Below are 17,863 nucleotides of genomic sequence, written 5' to 3' on the forward strand. Positions count from 1 at the left end.
GTTCTTTAACTTTCTATTTATAAAAGAATTCTGAAAAAAAAATACATTTTAAACATTGATAATAATGTATGTTTCATGAGCACCAAATCAGCATATTATGATTTGTGAAGAATCATGTGACACTGAAGATTGGAGTAATGATGCTGAAAATTCAGCTTTATCATCACAGGAATAAATTACATTTTTATATATATATATATATATATATATCATATTTGAAATGTGAATAATATTTCACAATATTATATTTTTTTTATCTGAAAATGTAATGTTCTCTGTAATGTTATTCTATCTTCAGGATGACATTGTAGGATAACGTTTTAAAAATTACACCGACAAATTTTGTCCCACTTTACCTCTGTTTACCTCATACATGGACTGGATGAGTAGGATTTTGCATGCCTTAAATGTATGTTGAATGATATTTTGAAGGTGATTCAGAGAGCTTTTTGGTTCACTGCTATGTTGAAGTATACCTACAGGTACTGACAACTCATCTGTCATGGTTTAATAGCCATAAACAGCTTGTCTTATATTGGCTTGTAGCATCTATCATCCAAATATGATGCCTGTTAGCCTTCCAGTGTCTGAGCTGTTGAATGCAGGGATATAAACATTCAGGTTTGTCCCCAAAAGTGCACAGAATAGATTAAATATACTGGACATCTTAATTTATCCTCATATTTGTGAATGGCTGGTCATTTTCTGTGGCTTGGCAATGATTAGAAACTCTATCCTCTTAGAACATAATGTTTTTAATTATTTTATTTTTTATTTTTTTACCATTGGACAAACTTTTATATCTCCATAAGAATGTAAGTCTTAAACCAGGCCCAGTTGTCAGCTGCATCTGCATATTTCATGGTTATCAAAAACAGTTTTCTCTTTTCTACTTTAGACATTTCATGATGTTTATAAGCATTGAAAAAATACTCATTATTGTCTAAAGCCATTGTGTGCCAACTAAAGCCATTGTGAAGTCATGCAAGGCCAAAGGTTTACAATCTATCAGGAAAAATTATTTATTCTGACAGAAGAGCATCTGTCCTATGAGTTCACAGACATATCTGTCATTCTCGTTTTATTTTAGTGGACTGAATCCTGAGTCTGTCATAGAATGTACTTAGAAAAATATCTGTTTTTATTTCATATAAATGTTAAGACTGTTCCTATTTGATGTTAAACTGTTTTGCTGAGTTAATGAAATCTGTTTGAATCCTGTTTGCTGAATTGACAATGTGGTCTATCCCTAAATTGTGTCCTTTCCCCTTCTGCTTCTGACAGGATTGACATGAACAAAAGTTATTTGCTTGTAACTTTATTCACAAATGCACAACATTTAGCTCAAACACGATCACCACCACTCACTCAGCACTTTGTCTATGTCTTTCGTGAAGACTGTTTGTGTGTTATCTTTAGGGTACAAGTGAGAAACAGCACCCTAATGTTTGATTTAAGTCCGGGCATGTCTGACTCTAACAGCGTTCATAATGTATATTCTGCTGTAATTAATAACAATTAAAACAATGTCTACCCAGCTATGTTTCAGCATGCATCATTTCATTGCAAACACCTGCCAGCATATAAGAAACCTATGTCTTTGACATTATTAATGAACAAAAAAACAGCCACAATGAAGACCTGCACATAATGAAATCATTTATCATGAACCATGGCAACTACATAAGAAATATGACACTGCACTGAAAAGAAAGAAAGGCCTTCATCTGGTCTCTCCATCAGATGGAATATTGTAGGATTTGCATCAACAGATTGCCGGAGAAGTTGAATTGAGTTAATTGCAAGCTTTGAACCATTAACTGAGTCACAGAAACTGATCATTCATCTTCATAATCTGGGATCATTTGGCTATTTCTCCTTTTTTTAACAGACAAGGGTCGGACTGGGATGTGAACAATTTCAAGCGTTCAGCAGTAAAGGGAGGAGCTTTGAGATGAAGGGCATTAGATAAGGCCATTAGGGCTCTGTGGATTACAGTAATCCAGCACCTTTAATATCAGTGCGGTGGTCCACCACTTGAAAAATAAACATCATGGAGTACAGACTGCAGAACACATTTCTTTTAGCCGTCCTGCTGCTGTCTGAAGGTATGTGTTGTTGAGTTGTATCATTTTCACTAAATTAAAATAAATTAATTATGAAATAAAAAAAAACTAATGTAATCAGATTTAAAGACAAAGAACAATTAAAAAATACTATTACTAAACTAACTTAATAAAGATGAGTGTGAATGTTAAATGTTAATAAAACATATTTCACCTGTATTACAATTTTATTTATAACCTAATGAAATGTTGCTTTTTTACTCTTCCACATTTTGTCCAGGTTTTATTGGGTTGCAAGCGCAAGAGGTAATTAAACACATTTTATATTAATATCAGAGACAATTAAAAGATAAAAATTGATGACAATGTTAATATGTGCTTAGGATGGTGAGGGCAATGACACATGGGCTGGGAAAACCTGCAAGTGTGACTGTGATTCCTCTAGCAAGTTGCTTTCCAAAGGTTCTTCATCAAGTAGGGGACATGAGATCGACTGCATGCCAGGTAAAAAACAGAAAGGAACTGTAATAAATATGGACGGAAAATTCATTCAAAGAATCACATTACTTTCTTCTTTTAAAAGGTAATAAGCACTAGTTGTAACCTAAGTGTGAGTGCTTTGTAGGCTTTGTCCTGGTTTGGATAAGCTTCATTATGAAGAAGTGGTTCAAAACGGGTTAAATATGTAATGAGTCAGTTTCCTTCAAGTTATCTAGATAGGACTGTTTTTACTGCCTGAAGGTGAATTGTGAATCAAATACCCCTGAAATCCTTTATGTTTGTTTTGTCAGGACTTTTTAATGGGGCTTTGCACTCTTTGGGAATTGTGATGAATGGATTAGTTAGCCCTAGCTGGTGCCCTCTGAAAACAGAAGGCAGGACGTGCAAATGATCTTGCTGCTGGACAAACCTTCGCCTGCAGTGGTGCAGAAAGTCATTAATCATTTGGTTGCAGTTTCACCTGGGCCATGTGCGCCATCATCGCATCCCACTGCCACACCACCACAGGGCAGACATGCTCCATTAAAAGAGAGCAACTTGTGTTCAGAGTCCCCCAAGACTGATGTGTTAGAAAAATAAATAAATAAAATAAACACGATTAAATGGAGCAAAAATCGGAGATGGACCGGATGCTCATTCATAATCTAATAATGTTAAAATGCTGAGATTTTCCAAAACAAGATAAGGTCCTGTCAATCAAACCATTGACCATTAAAAGTGATTGTTTACCAAAATGTAAATTCTGTTATTATTTGTCGTTCCAAACCTGTATGACTTGCTTTCTTTTGTGGAAGAACCTTAGTAACCAAAGAGTTTTGTTTCCTTTGACTTCCATTATTTTTTTGACCATGCAATGGAAGTTACGGTTTAGTTATCAACATTTAAGTGTTGGCTTTTGGAGAGATATTTAAAGAGACTCTGAAAATGAGAAATTCAGTTTAGAAATCATGACTTCTGAATGCATTTATTTTCATCCGAATCAAAACTGGAAGTGGATGTATGGCACAAAGAACATCTTAAATCCTTGAAAAGAGAGAACATTGATGTTGGACTGGAGCTTAAGTGTGGAACGTGACCATCTGTCAAGCTAAAGTCTTAATGGATGTTGATCTTTCACTATGGGGAACTAAAGCTTTTGGGATTGTAAAGTCACGAGCAGAAGAGTGGAAGCACAGAATTACAGAGCTGCCAGATTAACGCTTTGTCAATTTCTCTTTAACACACCACGACAAGGAAAGCTCTCTGATTGTGTGACTAATGTTTCATTAAGCCTCGTGTCAGACATGTCTGACATCCTGCAGGCTTTTGTTGAATGGGCCTGTCCATAGATTTTTGATATTTGGAGCTGCCTGTAGATTCAGAAAGCCTGGTTGTCATGCATTTATGACATAGAAACTGACAGTAGATGCATTTATGTTTTTACTTCCAATTACAGTATATGCAAAGATACAGTTTAGCCACATTCTCAATTTACTATCCAGAGTGTCCCTACCATAAGCCCCTGGGTTTTGAGGAAGGATCTGTGACCTCAGATCAGATCAGCTGCTCTAATGAAGACCAGTACACAGGCTGGTTCTCCTCCTGGATTCCAAGCAAAGCAAGGCTCAACAACCAAGGATTTGGGTGAGTTCTCTGAATTATTTATTAGTATGGTGGCTGCTGGAACAGAAGTGACCGCTTTCAGTTAAAACAGCTGACTTGTTTTTTGAAAGATAAATCTTATTTCATATTTCACATGACATATCTCAAGCAAATGTACTTTTAAAAAAAAAATACATATATATATGATCAATAAGAGAATGATCAGTCATGGTTTACAAATTATCCTATTATTTTAGTCCTAATTTATTATCTTATTTTATTGTTTTAAAAGATGCTATATACTGTACATACAGATTCACTGACAATGCAGTTTGACATTTGGGATAGGTATTTAAAAAATAAATTAATACCAGTATTCAGCAAGGATGAGTTAAATTGATTAAAAGATGCATTAAATGGACAAAAATCAAAAATCAAAAATCCTAAAAAAAAAAAAAAGAAAAAAAGCATATTAAGCAACACAACCATTTTCAATATTAATAATAAGAAGAAATGCACCAAATCAGCATATCTGAAAGATATTTGAAGGGTCATTTGACAATGAAGACTGGACTTATGGCTTTGCCAAAATAAATTTCACTTTAAAATGTATTAAAATAAAAAAGAAAATGATTTTGAATGAATGATATTTCAAAATATTACATATTTTGATCAAATGAATGCAGCCTCTGTGAGCATAAGAGACTTCTTTCAAAAATATTTAGAAATCTTACAGACCCCAAACTTTTGAACAGAGCATTATTGAAACAATCTTGATAAACCGTTTCAGGTGCAGTATTTCAATTTTAAAGAGACTGCAATAATTTGCATATGTGACAGTGTCTGGAGCACAAAACCGGTCAAAAGGGTCAATTTTCTGATATTGAGATTTATTCATCATATGAAAGCTGAATACATAAGCTTTCAATTGATATATGATTTGTAAGGATATGATAATATTTGGCCGAGATCTGAGTGTGCAAAAATCGCCTTTAAACTTGTCTAAATGAAGCTCTTAGCAATGCATATTTCTAATAAAAAATGAAGTTCTGATATATTTATTGTAGGAAATTTACTAAATGTCTCCATGGAACATGATCTTTACTTAATATCCTAATGTTTTTTGGAATAAAATGAAAAATCATGATCATTTTGATCCATACAATGTATTGTTGGCTATTGCTACAAATATACCTGTGCTACTTATGACTGTTTTGTGCTCCAGGGTCACATTTATAGATTATCTCTCTCTCTTGTCAAAGGTGTGCCTGGCTGTCTAAATTCCAGGATACCAACCAGTGGCTTCAGATTGACCTGAAGGAGGTCAAAGTGGTTTCTGGTATCCTGACCCAGGGCCGCTGTGACTCTGATGAGTGGGTTACCAAGTACACTGTGCAGTACCGCACCAATGAGAAACTCAACTGGATCTACTACAAGGACCAAACTGGAAACAACAGGGTAAGATGACAAACACCCCATCCTGGAATAATAAGCATTAAAGGAAAAAAATCACTATTTCTTTGAAGGATTACATAAATATGGGGTTTAATTGTTTTCAGCACTTACTTTTTTTTCTCCCTCAGATGTTCTATGGAAACTCTGACCGCTCTTCCACAGTCCAGAACCTTCTGCGTCCACCTATCGTAGCACGTTACATCCGTATCCTCCCTCTCGGCTGGCACACTCGCATCGCCATCCGCATGGAGCTGCTTCTTTGCATGAACAAATGCACCTGATCTGGAACATGTCAGCAAAGCCATACTCAACTATTTCCTGTTCCATCCCATTTCTTGTATCACAACATGCCGAAGTGAATATCACTGCCCAATCACTGCACTCGATTAATTTAGTCTTATTTTCTGGTATATTCAAGGAAGAAATGATCATTACAATGTGTTTTAGTAACATTTGTGTTTAATATGTTTTCCTTTTCTTTTTGCATATAAAGTCATGTATATTTCATTTATTTTATTAACCAAAAATGTGTTGCTTCTGTAATATGGCTGAACCAGAGGTTTGCTTATCTGGGACATCTCATGGAGTTTTGTATTATTGTGTGTTCTAATGTGGTTTGTGATGGTGATCTGTTTCATTCCCTCGGTTATAACCTATTCCTTTTCGAATGTATTATCAGCGTACATTGTTTAATTGTGTTTGTTGCTTACCTGAGAATCAATGCCTTTTAATAAAGTGGCTCTCTGTACCTTGTATGTTGTATAATCTGCTCACTCTCAAGTTGGATTCACCATTTTAACAAAATTCCAAAAGGTTAATATGGAATTTGAATACTAGATGGATACTAGACTAGATAATAAAATAAACTTTATTATATTTTATATATCAGTAGGGGGAGCATAAGTAGATATTTGCTGCAGAGACTGGGGTCAGAGGCCGCGCGTCTCTCCTGTCTCAGCCGCCACAGAACCGTCTGGAGGAGGGAGATTCTTGAGGCCTGGGATCAGATGAGACGACACAGAAATCCAGGTGCTTGAGTCTTTTTAACAGACTTTTTTTTATGTATGTATTTCGATGGATCTGTAAATAATTAACTGTTGAAATAAATGCCTAAAATGATGAGAGTTTCTTTTCTGTATGCTGGCTTGTGACTTATTGGTATATTTAATAAGCCTATTTGATTCAGTCAAAAAGGGGTGTAAGCCCACTGCTTAAACTGACATTTGCACTGGCCTAATTTAAAAATACTTCAAACCCCTTGCGAGGGTTTTCCTCGTTTCTTGGATGTTTGCTTTGCAGTTTGTAAAACATGCTACTTCAAGTCTACACTACAAGACCATGAATAATAGCCTACACTTAAATTCAAATTATGTACAAATGTCAACTCCACTTTCTGTGACTTGCATCCAGAGACTTGCATCTCTTTTTTTTTGGCGTTCATACAAGAAAACATTGGCCAGACATTTGCCAGTTCATTGTCAACTTCATACATAATGACTTTGATCTTTACTTTAAAGATGTTTTGTTTGGATTTTTCACTTTAGAGAGGCAAATTTACTTTCTTTGCAACCTAATTATTTTGCTTGTAAAATATTTTATTCACAAATGCAAGATTATGAAAGTTGCCCTCAATAAATGTGAATCATGAAGCTATAATCATGACTGATGAGGACACAAAGCGTTTTTCATAATATTTTTATATATATTATTTTTGTTGTTAAGGAATAAAGTCCGTGTCAATAATGTTTTAATGCCTCTTTAAGAGATTCATGTTACTTAAAAATGATAAGCATTTGGGGCAACATATTTAAACTATAAAGACACATAATTATAATAATAATAATATTATTATTATTATATTTCTAACCCTGTGAAGGTGACAGTTTTCATATCTCACTGTGTCCCCTCCCAGAGCTCGATCACTGTTAAAAGGGCCTTTTGAAAGGACACAGATTAAAGTCCAGCATGATTTGCAGTAAGTATCTTTTGTTGCTTTATTCTACAGAGGAACATTATTGTGATGCTGGATTAATTTCAAACAGTATTTATTTTTTCTAATGCCATTTCACTTCATTATGAAAATCAAAATAGCACTTAAATATTAGGTCTGTTTTATTAATAGTTGCAACAATAGCCATGAGGTTGCATCTTCACAATATTCAGATTGGTGTTCAAATGTATTTTTATGAAACTATGTTACCCTCTGTCCTGAATATGTGGTTGCACTATTGGTACTGATGAAGTTTTAGCTATTTTAGGAACAATTATTCTGTTATTTCTTTGCACAGACATTTATGGTTGGTACTAAATGAAGAAGAGAACCCCAAGAATTACAAATATTCATGACTAGAAGCAAACAGCACATATATGGCAGTGCTTGCATTGCATTTAGCTTGCATTGCATCTTTTTCTGTAGTTTTTTTCCACCTCAAATGTGTTATTTGATTTGTTCAATTTCATTTAATCACCTTCAACACAGTAAGGCACTTTCTTCAGCATCTGTCATCACTCTCTGTGTCCCATTTGTGGCTTTAGAGAAGTATTAGTTGGCATGAAAGCACAATTGCATGTGCACAATGTAGATTTGTTTACATCTTTTTGAAAGTACAAACTAGATGGTTTACCATCAATTTTTGCAGTAAACCAATGGGTGTGATTTTTCTCTGTTAGAATTAATAAAATAGATGAGCAATTCTCCCATCCTTCTCGAACATAGCTTATCATTTCTGTATGGATGTGTACTCTTGAACAAAGCCTTTGTCTCTGATGTCTGAATTGTGTTCTTTCTGCTCTTAGCACATCTTTAATTAGCACCTGTGATATTGACCTCCTGAGACAAGGTGTATTTTTAGCATGGTCTTTGCACTCAAGTATTCTGGATAAGACGCAAAGTGTCCCTGTGCCAAGAGCTGTGTGTGCATTAAAGAATGATGTTAACATGGTAACGTGAATCCGATGAGACAAATGGGAATCAGCTGTAGCAACAGGGCATCTTTGAGGGGTTGCTGCGTTACTGCCCTAAAATAAAATGTTTTTTTATCTTTCATGTTTAATTTCTCTGTATATGTGCAGATATTTCCAAGAAATTCTCCATTTGCTATGTTGGCATCTGTTGACTCGTATGTTCTAATTCACTCAGGTGTTGTTAAACAAGTATAATTTAACCATAAAGAGCAACCTTCTTTATACCAAAGCATTTACACTACACTTCAAAAGAGACAACCTATTTTTTATTTTTAATTATTGTTATTATTATTTTTTTTATCTAGCAGCTTCCATTGCCTCATGGGATATCACAGTGCCAATGGTTGCACACTCTGAGAAGATGTAGTACTGCTTTTGTGGGGAAGTATGGATATTTGTTATTGCCTGCATTTCTCTTCCCAATTGGTTTTTGTCTTGGTGGTTACAGAAATATTACTTCTAGGATACTGTTTACATCAGCTGCTTGCATTCTTTGTGTGTTCTTAACATACCTATAAAAGCTGCCATACTGATCCAGCGTTGGTACAGACGCTATGTTGCTCGTCTGGAGATGAGAAGACGTTGTACTTGAAACATCTTTTAGTCCATTGAGTATGCAAGGGAACAGGACCAGCTACAGGTATAAAAGCCCCTTGATTAATATGGCCAGTCCACACATAGAAAAAACTTCAAACAAATATCTAACCTTAAACATGTAATGATCTGAAAATTCAGATTTTCTACAGTATAACTGGTTCATTTTAACACAAGTTTGCATCTTTTTCATTTTTATAGCTCTCCGGTTTCTTGTTGGACAACTTCACACACATGAATGGGAATGGACCAGGTAATAAATGTCACATTCAAAAATACAAAGGCTTCTTTCTATAAGGTAAAGTGTGTTTTTTTTTTGCATTGCCAAATTGAATCACCAAAATAACCAATTGTTTAAAAAGGTCCCATTTGTTATTGGTCAGCTGAACAGATACAGTAGATCCCAAATATCATGGTGGTTTTAGTGATTTTTATTTCATTATTATATGAATTTGGCTGCCCTCAACTCACCTTTTATAAAGCCCCTAGATCATGTGATTTTGCAACAGTGATTCCAAAAAGCACTATATGGAGACACAGTTGCTTAGCAACCTTGGGAGATCCCATTTTGAGTGCTGGTAGTGCAGAGAGAGCCAGAAATGCAGCACCCAGCCTCCACAGGCAGCTGTCCAAAGTGCAGAATTACAGAAGACAATTAGTCCCATCTTTAGTCAAACAGAATAGCAGAAGCTCAAATGAGATCACAGAGAACGCAATAGGAAAAGCCAGAAAGAGACTGTGCATTGAATGTTCTTCTAATGTTTTAGAAAAATCACAATAGTAGTGAAAACTACATGGGTTAAATTTTCAGTTGTTTTACCAAAGCAACTGAGCAGATTTTTCCTCAAAATATGCTTGAATATTATTGCCTTATAATTGGCTTTAACCAGTCTAATTTATGAACTCACATTCTTTACTGGCAAACTCTGCCACAGCATCACTGAGTACAAAAATTTAGTTTTGCCAGATAGTAGCACTTCAAAAGGAGCTTAATAATGCTAGTTTATCAGTAGCAATCTAAGGAAGCAGGGAATGATGTCCAGTAGATATTGGCTAAATCAAGGCAAGAAACTTTTTTTCAGCATTTTCTCTCTCCTTAATACAAACATCTGTTCCTGAAATTCAACTCCCTCTGCATAAATGTATGGAAAAAACTGAAAAAAATTACATTTTCAAGAATGACACAATGGGTCAGCACTCCTGAAATCCCTGTGCAGGGCCAGACGCTATTCAAATTGAAATATGCTACATTGTGTTATGCCACTGTGAGCTGAGCAATTTGATAGGCAACCAAAATAGGCCTTTTATAATAGACTTTAGGTGGAGAATGAATCATTAATTTAATAACCAAAAAAAGAAAAAGATATGCCTGTCTGCCTGTATTCATGTTTCGGTGTTCCACATGCCCAGCGCTGCCTAACAATTACACAAACCTTTTGTTCCAGAGTGTTTAATGATTCAACTTATATATATATATATATATGTATACATATACATATATATACAGGTCCTTCTCAAAAAATGTGCATATTGTGATAAAGTTCATTATTTTCCATAAAATGGCACCTTGATTTCCGAATGACATGCAAAATTTGCTTTCATCCATAAAAAAGTACTTTGGACCACTGAGCAACAGTCCAGTGCTGCTTCTCTGTAGCCCAAAGTGGCTTGACCTGGGGAATGCGGCACCTGTAGCCCATTTCCTGCACACGCCTGTGCACAGTGGCTCTGGATGTTTCTACTCCAGACTCAGTCCACTGCTTCCACAGGTCCCCCAAGGTCTGGAATCGGTCCTTTCTTTCTGTGTCTTACCCTCTCGCTTGAGGGTGTCAATGATGGCCTTCTGGTCAGCAGTCTTACCCATGATTGCGGTTTTGAGTAATGAACCAGGCTGGGAGTTTTTAAAAGCCTCAGGAATCGTTTGCAGGTGTTTAGAGTTAATTAGTTGATTAGGTTAATAGCTCGTTTAGAGAACCTTTTCATGATATGCTAATTCTTTGAGATAGAAATTTTGGGTTTTTATGAGCTGTATGCCAAAATCATCAGTATTAAAACAATAAAAGACCAGAAATATTTCAGTTGGTGTGCAATGAATCTAAAATGTATGAAAGTTTAATTTTTATCATTACATTATGGAAAATAATGAACTTTATCACAATATGCAATTTTTTTTAGAAGGACCTGTATATATATGTAAATATTTTTTAAAAAAATTTTTTTATGTATGTATATATATATATATATATATATATATATATATATATATATATATATATATATATATATATATATATATATATATATATATACATAAAAATAAAAATTTTCAGGCTGCTGTTTTTGCACATTAAAGTGAATTTTTTTTCATGATTTTAAAATGCATTTCACCTTGTCTACTTCATTTTAAAAGGCTGGTTGGACTTATATGACTGATTCTGAGGATTCTATCTAAAAGGCTGTAATTTCATAGAGGATGCATTTTCCATTCCATGTTCCATCATCCATGAACCATACATTTATTTTGCCATTGCTTTGTTGTTACACAGATTCATACCAAGAAAATCAAGTTGAATGTCACACTTCTTTTCTGAGATTCTTCTTTTTTTCTAACCACATACAGTAGTCATGACAGCAGCCATGTTCACTTTCCCCCAGACTTGATCTCTCACCTCCTGGAATCTGTGGTTGACCCTTTAACTGAGGAGGTCAGGCAGTTGAAGTACGGGCAGACTGTCGTGCCGGAATCGTACAGTGGTCCTCTTCTCTCCTTCCCGCTGAGCGTGACTGATACCAATGCCCTGCTCAGCGCTTTAAACAGGAGCAGGTACAACACTATAAAACTTTCACTAATACACTGTACAAATTCTGGCAAAAACTAAATTCATCTTGTACATTACTTATCTGTCTAGCAGACTTTAATTGGCCTTCAAATTTTGCTACAATAATGCCTCAATAAACTTTGAGGTTGGTAAGATTTTTAAAATGCGCTTACCAAGGCTGCATTTATACAGTAAACTTAATTTTTTATTACAATTTAAAATAACTGTTTATTTTAATCTATTTTCAAATGTAATTTATTCCTGCAATGGAAAAGCTGAATTTTCAACATCATTACTCCAGTCTTCAGTATCACATGATCCTTCAGAAGTCATTCTTATATGCTGATTTAGATAGCTCAAAAGAACATAATTTATTTGAAAGAAATCTTTAATAACATTATAAATGCCTTTACTGTTACTTGATAAATATAATGCATCCTTCTTGAATAAAAGTATAACATTCAAAAAAATACATTTTTGGATAAACATTATCATAACATCAAATTATTTTTATTTTTCTACAGTTCTAGCCATTCTACAATTCTACTGATATTTACTTTAGAAAATGCAAACTTAAAAATCCAGTGACGTAAATGTATAACTGCTTCTCATTTTCAGTCTCTTCATGGCAAATATGTGCTGCAGCTACTATATGAAGCAAAGAAGTTCTTGGAGCATATGCCAAACGTCATATACCTATCGACTCCCTATGCCAAAGAGATAACTATATTTGGTGAGACACTGTATATTTTATGAAAAACTAGAATGGTCATCTACACACACTTTATACTATTTAATCCACCTCTGATTCTTTGCAGCAGTTCATTTGAGATATGTGAATTATTTTTGATAGCTTGCATGGAAAGCTATTGATGGCAGCATGAATGAGTGAGTGCTTATTTATTTTGCATTTCATAAAGCACTTCACTGTACCTCAATGGGCCCCTCACAGCCAGATTCAATTAGTACAGAAAAGCATTTATGAATAACTGAATTCCCATCTTGGAATACTCTAAAAGAGTTGTGTTGTACCATTTAAAGTGTTTATATTTTGGATATTTTCATCAGATTCCAGCAATTGATTTTTGTTTCCTGGAATGATAAACAGCATTTCAATCAGGTCCACTTGCGTCAAGTATATTTATGACAATTATAATTGCATACAGTTAGTGTTGGCGGTATGGTTATGATCTGGGCAACACTCCACACGCCTGTCCATGCAACCATGCTTGGACAGAGTGCGGAGAGCACCAAGACAAACCCCCCTGGGGTACAGAACAGAACCATTATAAGCATATATAATTACAATTCACAATTACATGAGTTGTAAACAAAATGTGATAGAGACTGCTTCCAATGAAGACACTGTAAAGAAAGAACAAGTTAGATCGGATTACAGGTTCAGTTGGTGGATTTGGGGTTGGAGGAGGGAGTTAATTGCAAGCAGCAATGCGATGGAAGAGACACCGAATAATGGGAATTTAAATAGACCGCAGGTGATAGGTGTCAAGACTGGATTGGTACACGTCAGGAACAGCTGACTGTCAGCTGATGCAAGCGTGACTAACATGGCCTGACTGAACTAACGTGATGCTCGATTTATATGCCAACTTTCTCTTTCACAGGCGATCTGGTAGACTAGATGACTTACTGCTTATATTTTACAAGGTAAAAGTAGATTGATTGTTTAGATGTGTAATATTATTTCTAGTAATTACATTTTAGCATATTTTTGCTGGAGTAATGTGAAGAGCCAGAAAATGAGTTCATTAAAGCCACTTGGGCATTACTTGTGACTTATTACAACCCGAATTCCAGAAAAGTTGGGACGTTTTTTAAATTTTAATAAAATGAAAACTAAAAGACTTTCAAATCACATGAGCCAATATTTTATTCACAATAGAACATAGATAACATAGCAAATGTTTAAACTCAGAAAGTTTACAATTTTATGCACAAAATGAGCTCATTTCAATTTTGATTTCTGCTACAGGTCTCAAAATAGTTGGGACGGGGCATGTTTACCATGGTGTAGCATCTCCTTTTCTTTTCAAAACAGTTTGAAGACGTCTGGGCATTGAGGCTATGAGTTGCTGGAGTTTTGCTGTTGGAATTTGGTCCCATTCTTGCCTTATATAGATTTCCAGCTGCTGAAGAGTTCGTGGTCGTCTTTGATGTATTTTTCGTTTAATGATGCGCCAAATGTTCTCTATAGGTGAAAGATCTGGACTGCAGGCAGGCCAGGTTAGCACCCGGACTCTTCTACGACGAAGCCATGCTGTTGTTATAGCTGCAGTATGTGGTTTTGCATTGTCCTGCTGAAATAAACAAGGCCTTCCCTGAAATAGACGTTGTTTGGAGGGAAGCATATGTTGCTCTAAAACCTTTATATACCTTTCAGCATTCACAGAGCCTTCCAAAACATAAAAGCTGCCCATACCGTATGCACTTATGCACCCCCATACCATCAGAGATGCTGGCTTTTGAACTGAACGCTGATAACATGCTGGAAGGTCTCCCTCCTCTTTAGCCCGGAGGACACGGCGTCCGTGATTTCCAACAAGAATGTCAAATTTGGACTCGTCTGACCATAAAACACTATTCCACTTTGAAATAGTCCATTTTAAATGAGCCTTGGCCCACAGGACACGACGGCGCTTCTGGACCATGTTCACATATGGCTTCCTTTTTGCATGATAGAGCTTTAGTTGGCATCTGCTGATGGCACAGCGGATTGTGTTTACCGACAGTGGTTTCTGAAAGTATTCCTGGGCCCATTTAGTAATGTCATTGACACAATCATGCCGATGAGTGATGCAGTGTCGTCTGAGACCCCGAAGACCACGGGCATCCAATAAAGGTCTCCGGCCTTGTCCCTTACGCACAGAGATTTCTCCAGTTTCTCTGAATCTTTTGATGATGTTATGCACTGTAGATGATGTGATTTGCAAAGCCTTTGCAATTTGATGTTGAGGAACATTGTTTTTAAAGTTTTCCACAATTTTTTTTACGCAGTCTTTCACAGATTGGAGAGCCTCTGCCCATCTTTACTTCTGAGAGACTCTGCTTCTCTAAGACAAAGTTTTTATAGCTAATCATGTTACAGACCTGATATCAATTAACTTAATTAATCACTAGATGTTCTCCCAGCTGAATCTTTTCAAAACTGCTTGCTTTTTTAGCCATTTGTTGCCCCCGTGCCAACTTTTTTGAGACCTGTAGCACGCATTAAATTTTAAATGAGCTAATTAAGTGGATAAAAGTGTAAAATTTCTCAGTTTAAACATTTGCTACGTTATCTATGTTCTACTGTGAATAAAATATTGGATCATGTGATTTGAAATTCCTTTAGTTTTCATTTTATTAAAATTTAAAAAACGTCCCAACTTTTCCGGAATTCGGGTTGTACATTCAAGATGTATTGCCTTAATACCCAGAATGGTCTTCCCTCTGTGGAGAACCCCTACATATTCAATGGAGACTTTGTGGTTCGAGGGAAAAAATCTACAGAGATTATCATAATTTTGTTTGCCTTCCTGCTGCTCTACTCCGACCACATGCATCTGAACAGAGGCAACCATAAGGACCACATCATGTACCTCAGGTAACATGCTAGATCATCCATTTCTAGGTCCTTTTAATGAAGGCATGGATTTTATAAGGCAATAAAAAGGTTTTTTCATGGTCTATGCAGTCTGGTAGTCAAAAAATAATTTCTAGTCATGGTATACCATGAGTAGGATGTTATCAAAGAGTTTTCTTTTTCAAACTGAATTAAAAATATAATTTATATTGTTAGTGCGTAAGCTTTATATGTTCTTGCAGATATGGATTCACAAGAGAAGTCATGCAGAAGTATAAGATATATATATATATATTTTTTTTTTAATGTGTGTAATAATGTTTTATATATAGGTAAGTTAAATGTAGGATTGTTAAAAGTTTTTCCAAGTTTTGTAGTATTTACAAATGTGAAATTTTTTTCAATCTTTAAAGCAGCTGAAAAAAGACAGCCTTAAAACTCTAAATTACTTGCAACCCATATTTGCTTGTTTAAAGAGTGTAATAAAAGTTTAACCAAAAATGAACTTGTGAGGTTTACTGACGAATATTAGATGTCACCGCCACCTACTGGACATTAACTACTTCATTACACACTTCTGCTTTCTTTATAGAATCATGGCAGGGAAATCCTACAGCTTCTTCAGGATGTGCTCAGCCTGCTACCTCTTGCAACTGTCATTGACAACAAAGTGCTTATTGTTCACAGTGGCATATCGGACAAAACTGGTCTGGACTTTCTGAGCACTGTTGAAAGGCATAAAGTAGGTTTTTTATTTACTTTCGGATGGATTTATATTCTTTCTTTCTATTTAAACCTATAATTCACTTCCATTTGTTTATATATTTATTTATTTTCTGAAGCATAGTTGTAAGACGTAAAGTAGGCCTTTAATTTAGAGGCTTCCTTCTTGCATAAAATAGTTTCAGTTTAAATCTATAGTTCATGTTTGTTTGTTTAGGTAAGTAGCAATGTAGTAAGTAGGATAATGTAAAAATAAATGCCTGTACCTCACATTTAAGTCTGCTTTGCAGGTGAAGTCTGCTCTCAGATTGCCTCCTCCTTCCCCCAGTCTTCTGAGCCCCTACGATTTGCTCCAAGTGCCCTTCCTGGACTCCTTCATCTCCCTAGAGCCCCCTGAGCCCCCCAGAGAAGAACTGGAATGACAGCAAGTGAGTTGAAACTGTTCCCAATGTGTTTTGTCGGTGAGAGTGTGTGACAAATAGCTTTTATCTTGAAAGTAGAACCGTTCTGCCTTTGAAATCCATTTGGCCTAAACCTCCAGTACAAAGTATGACTCAGTTTATTGCAGGACATGTGAGAATTTTACACCAACCAACCTACTGAACAAATGTTTATGAATTATAAAAGAGCATGGCACTTTGGGCTTCGTGCTTCGAAATAATCAATCAACGTTTATTTCAAGAGCCAATATAGAATCTTCTAGATATGCTCAGGTATAAAATACACTTCTGGCCTGAAGCGTTTTGCTCTCTTTATATCTCTTTCAGCCTTTGACTTAGTTTTAGTTAATGATTTAGTTATTAATTATAGCACTGGTCTCTATAAAACTTTTTTTTAATCATTTAGTAGTTCCCTAACATTTAAAGATGACTGGAACAATGATGGAAAAGTATAAGATGATGCTTTTCAATTATGTTTTTATCAGATTGTCATAATTTGTCTGATACAGGTTGTTGATATTCCAATATGAAAAATTGTATGCCAATTATATGTCATACTGCCCAGATTTCACAGATATTTTTCACTTTGGCTTTTATATTGAAAATGTAGTATTTCACAATTCAATCTCATTTTTTCAATATATTTTTTGTTGTTTTTACACCAAACTTGGCTGAGACTCTTTATAGGTATAGAACTGACCTTAAGATAATTTTTAACATCATAGAAAAGGATCACTCAGGTAAGTGTTACTGATTCCCTGATTGTTCACTGAGATTAATGCTGGTTATCTTATGCTGATCACAACCCACCTCTCCACCTTCACACATAGGTCAGATCTCCACAGAGGAGTTTCAGCAGACTTGGAAGCTGTTCAGTCCTCATTTGGGGGTGACAAGGCAGATTTATAAATCAGTTTTGTTACTTCATTTTTTTTTCTTTTCCTAATAGACACAGTAAGAAGAATCGATACCAAATTTTGCAGTATCGCCCACCACTACCCGGCCTCGATCTGTTCGCACGGCACTCGGCCCCGCCCCACTCGTCACAGGCTGTACACATCATCATACACACCTGGGAATATATGTTTATACAGATGGATATTACTTCTTTGAACTCAGGTGTTCTGCTAAACTTAT

General features: G+C 35.5%; 2 protein-coding genes across 2 annotated transcripts; both read left to right on the forward strand.

Moving 5' to 3' along the window:
- The first annotated feature begins 1,976 nt into the window (after positions 1-1,976).
- On the forward strand, positions 1,977-6,137 carry LOC132119070 (retinoschisin-like). The gene is made up of 6 exons (XM_059528819.1): positions 1,977-2,108; positions 2,347-2,372; positions 2,450-2,570; positions 4,049-4,190; positions 5,411-5,606; positions 5,732-6,137. Exons 1-6 carry the CDS (start codon positions 2,054-2,056, stop codon positions 5,882-5,884), a joined length of 693 nt encoding a protein of 230 aa, XP_059384802.1. The 5' UTR covers positions 1,977-2,053; the 3' UTR covers positions 5,885-6,137.
- A 10-nt stretch (positions 6,138-6,147) lies between these two features.
- On the forward strand, positions 6,148-16,708 carry LOC132119201 (serine/threonine-protein phosphatase with EF-hands 2-like). The gene is given in 10 exon segments (XM_059528994.1): positions 6,148-6,162; positions 9,031-9,207; positions 9,363-9,414; positions 11,817-11,973; positions 12,586-12,723; positions 13,606-13,648; positions 15,418-15,584; positions 15,806-15,840; positions 16,154-16,305; positions 16,577-16,708. Coding segments are annotated over 10 exon segments (1,068 nt in total).
- The last annotated feature ends 1,155 nt before the right edge of the window (positions 16,709-17,863 follow it).

Source organism: Carassius carassius, chromosome 38 (genome assembly GCF_963082965.1).
Source record: "Carassius carassius chromosome 38, fCarCar2.1, whole genome shotgun sequence".
Taxonomy (NCBI): domain Eukaryota; kingdom Metazoa; phylum Chordata; class Actinopteri; order Cypriniformes; family Cyprinidae; genus Carassius; species Carassius carassius.

Coding starts and splice junctions, on each gene's coding strand:
- LOC132119070 (XM_059528819.1), top strand. CDS start 2,054: ATGGAGTACAGACTGCAGAACACATTTCTTTTAGCCGTCCTGCTGCTG. Junction 4,191..5,410: donor CTCAACAACCAAGGATTTGG/GTGAGTTCTCTG, acceptor CTCTTGTCAAAG/GTGTGCCTGGCTGTCTAAAT. Junction 5,607..5,731: donor ACCAAACTGGAAACAACAGG/GTAAGATGACAA, acceptor TTTCTCCCTCAG/ATGTTCTATGGAAACTCTGA.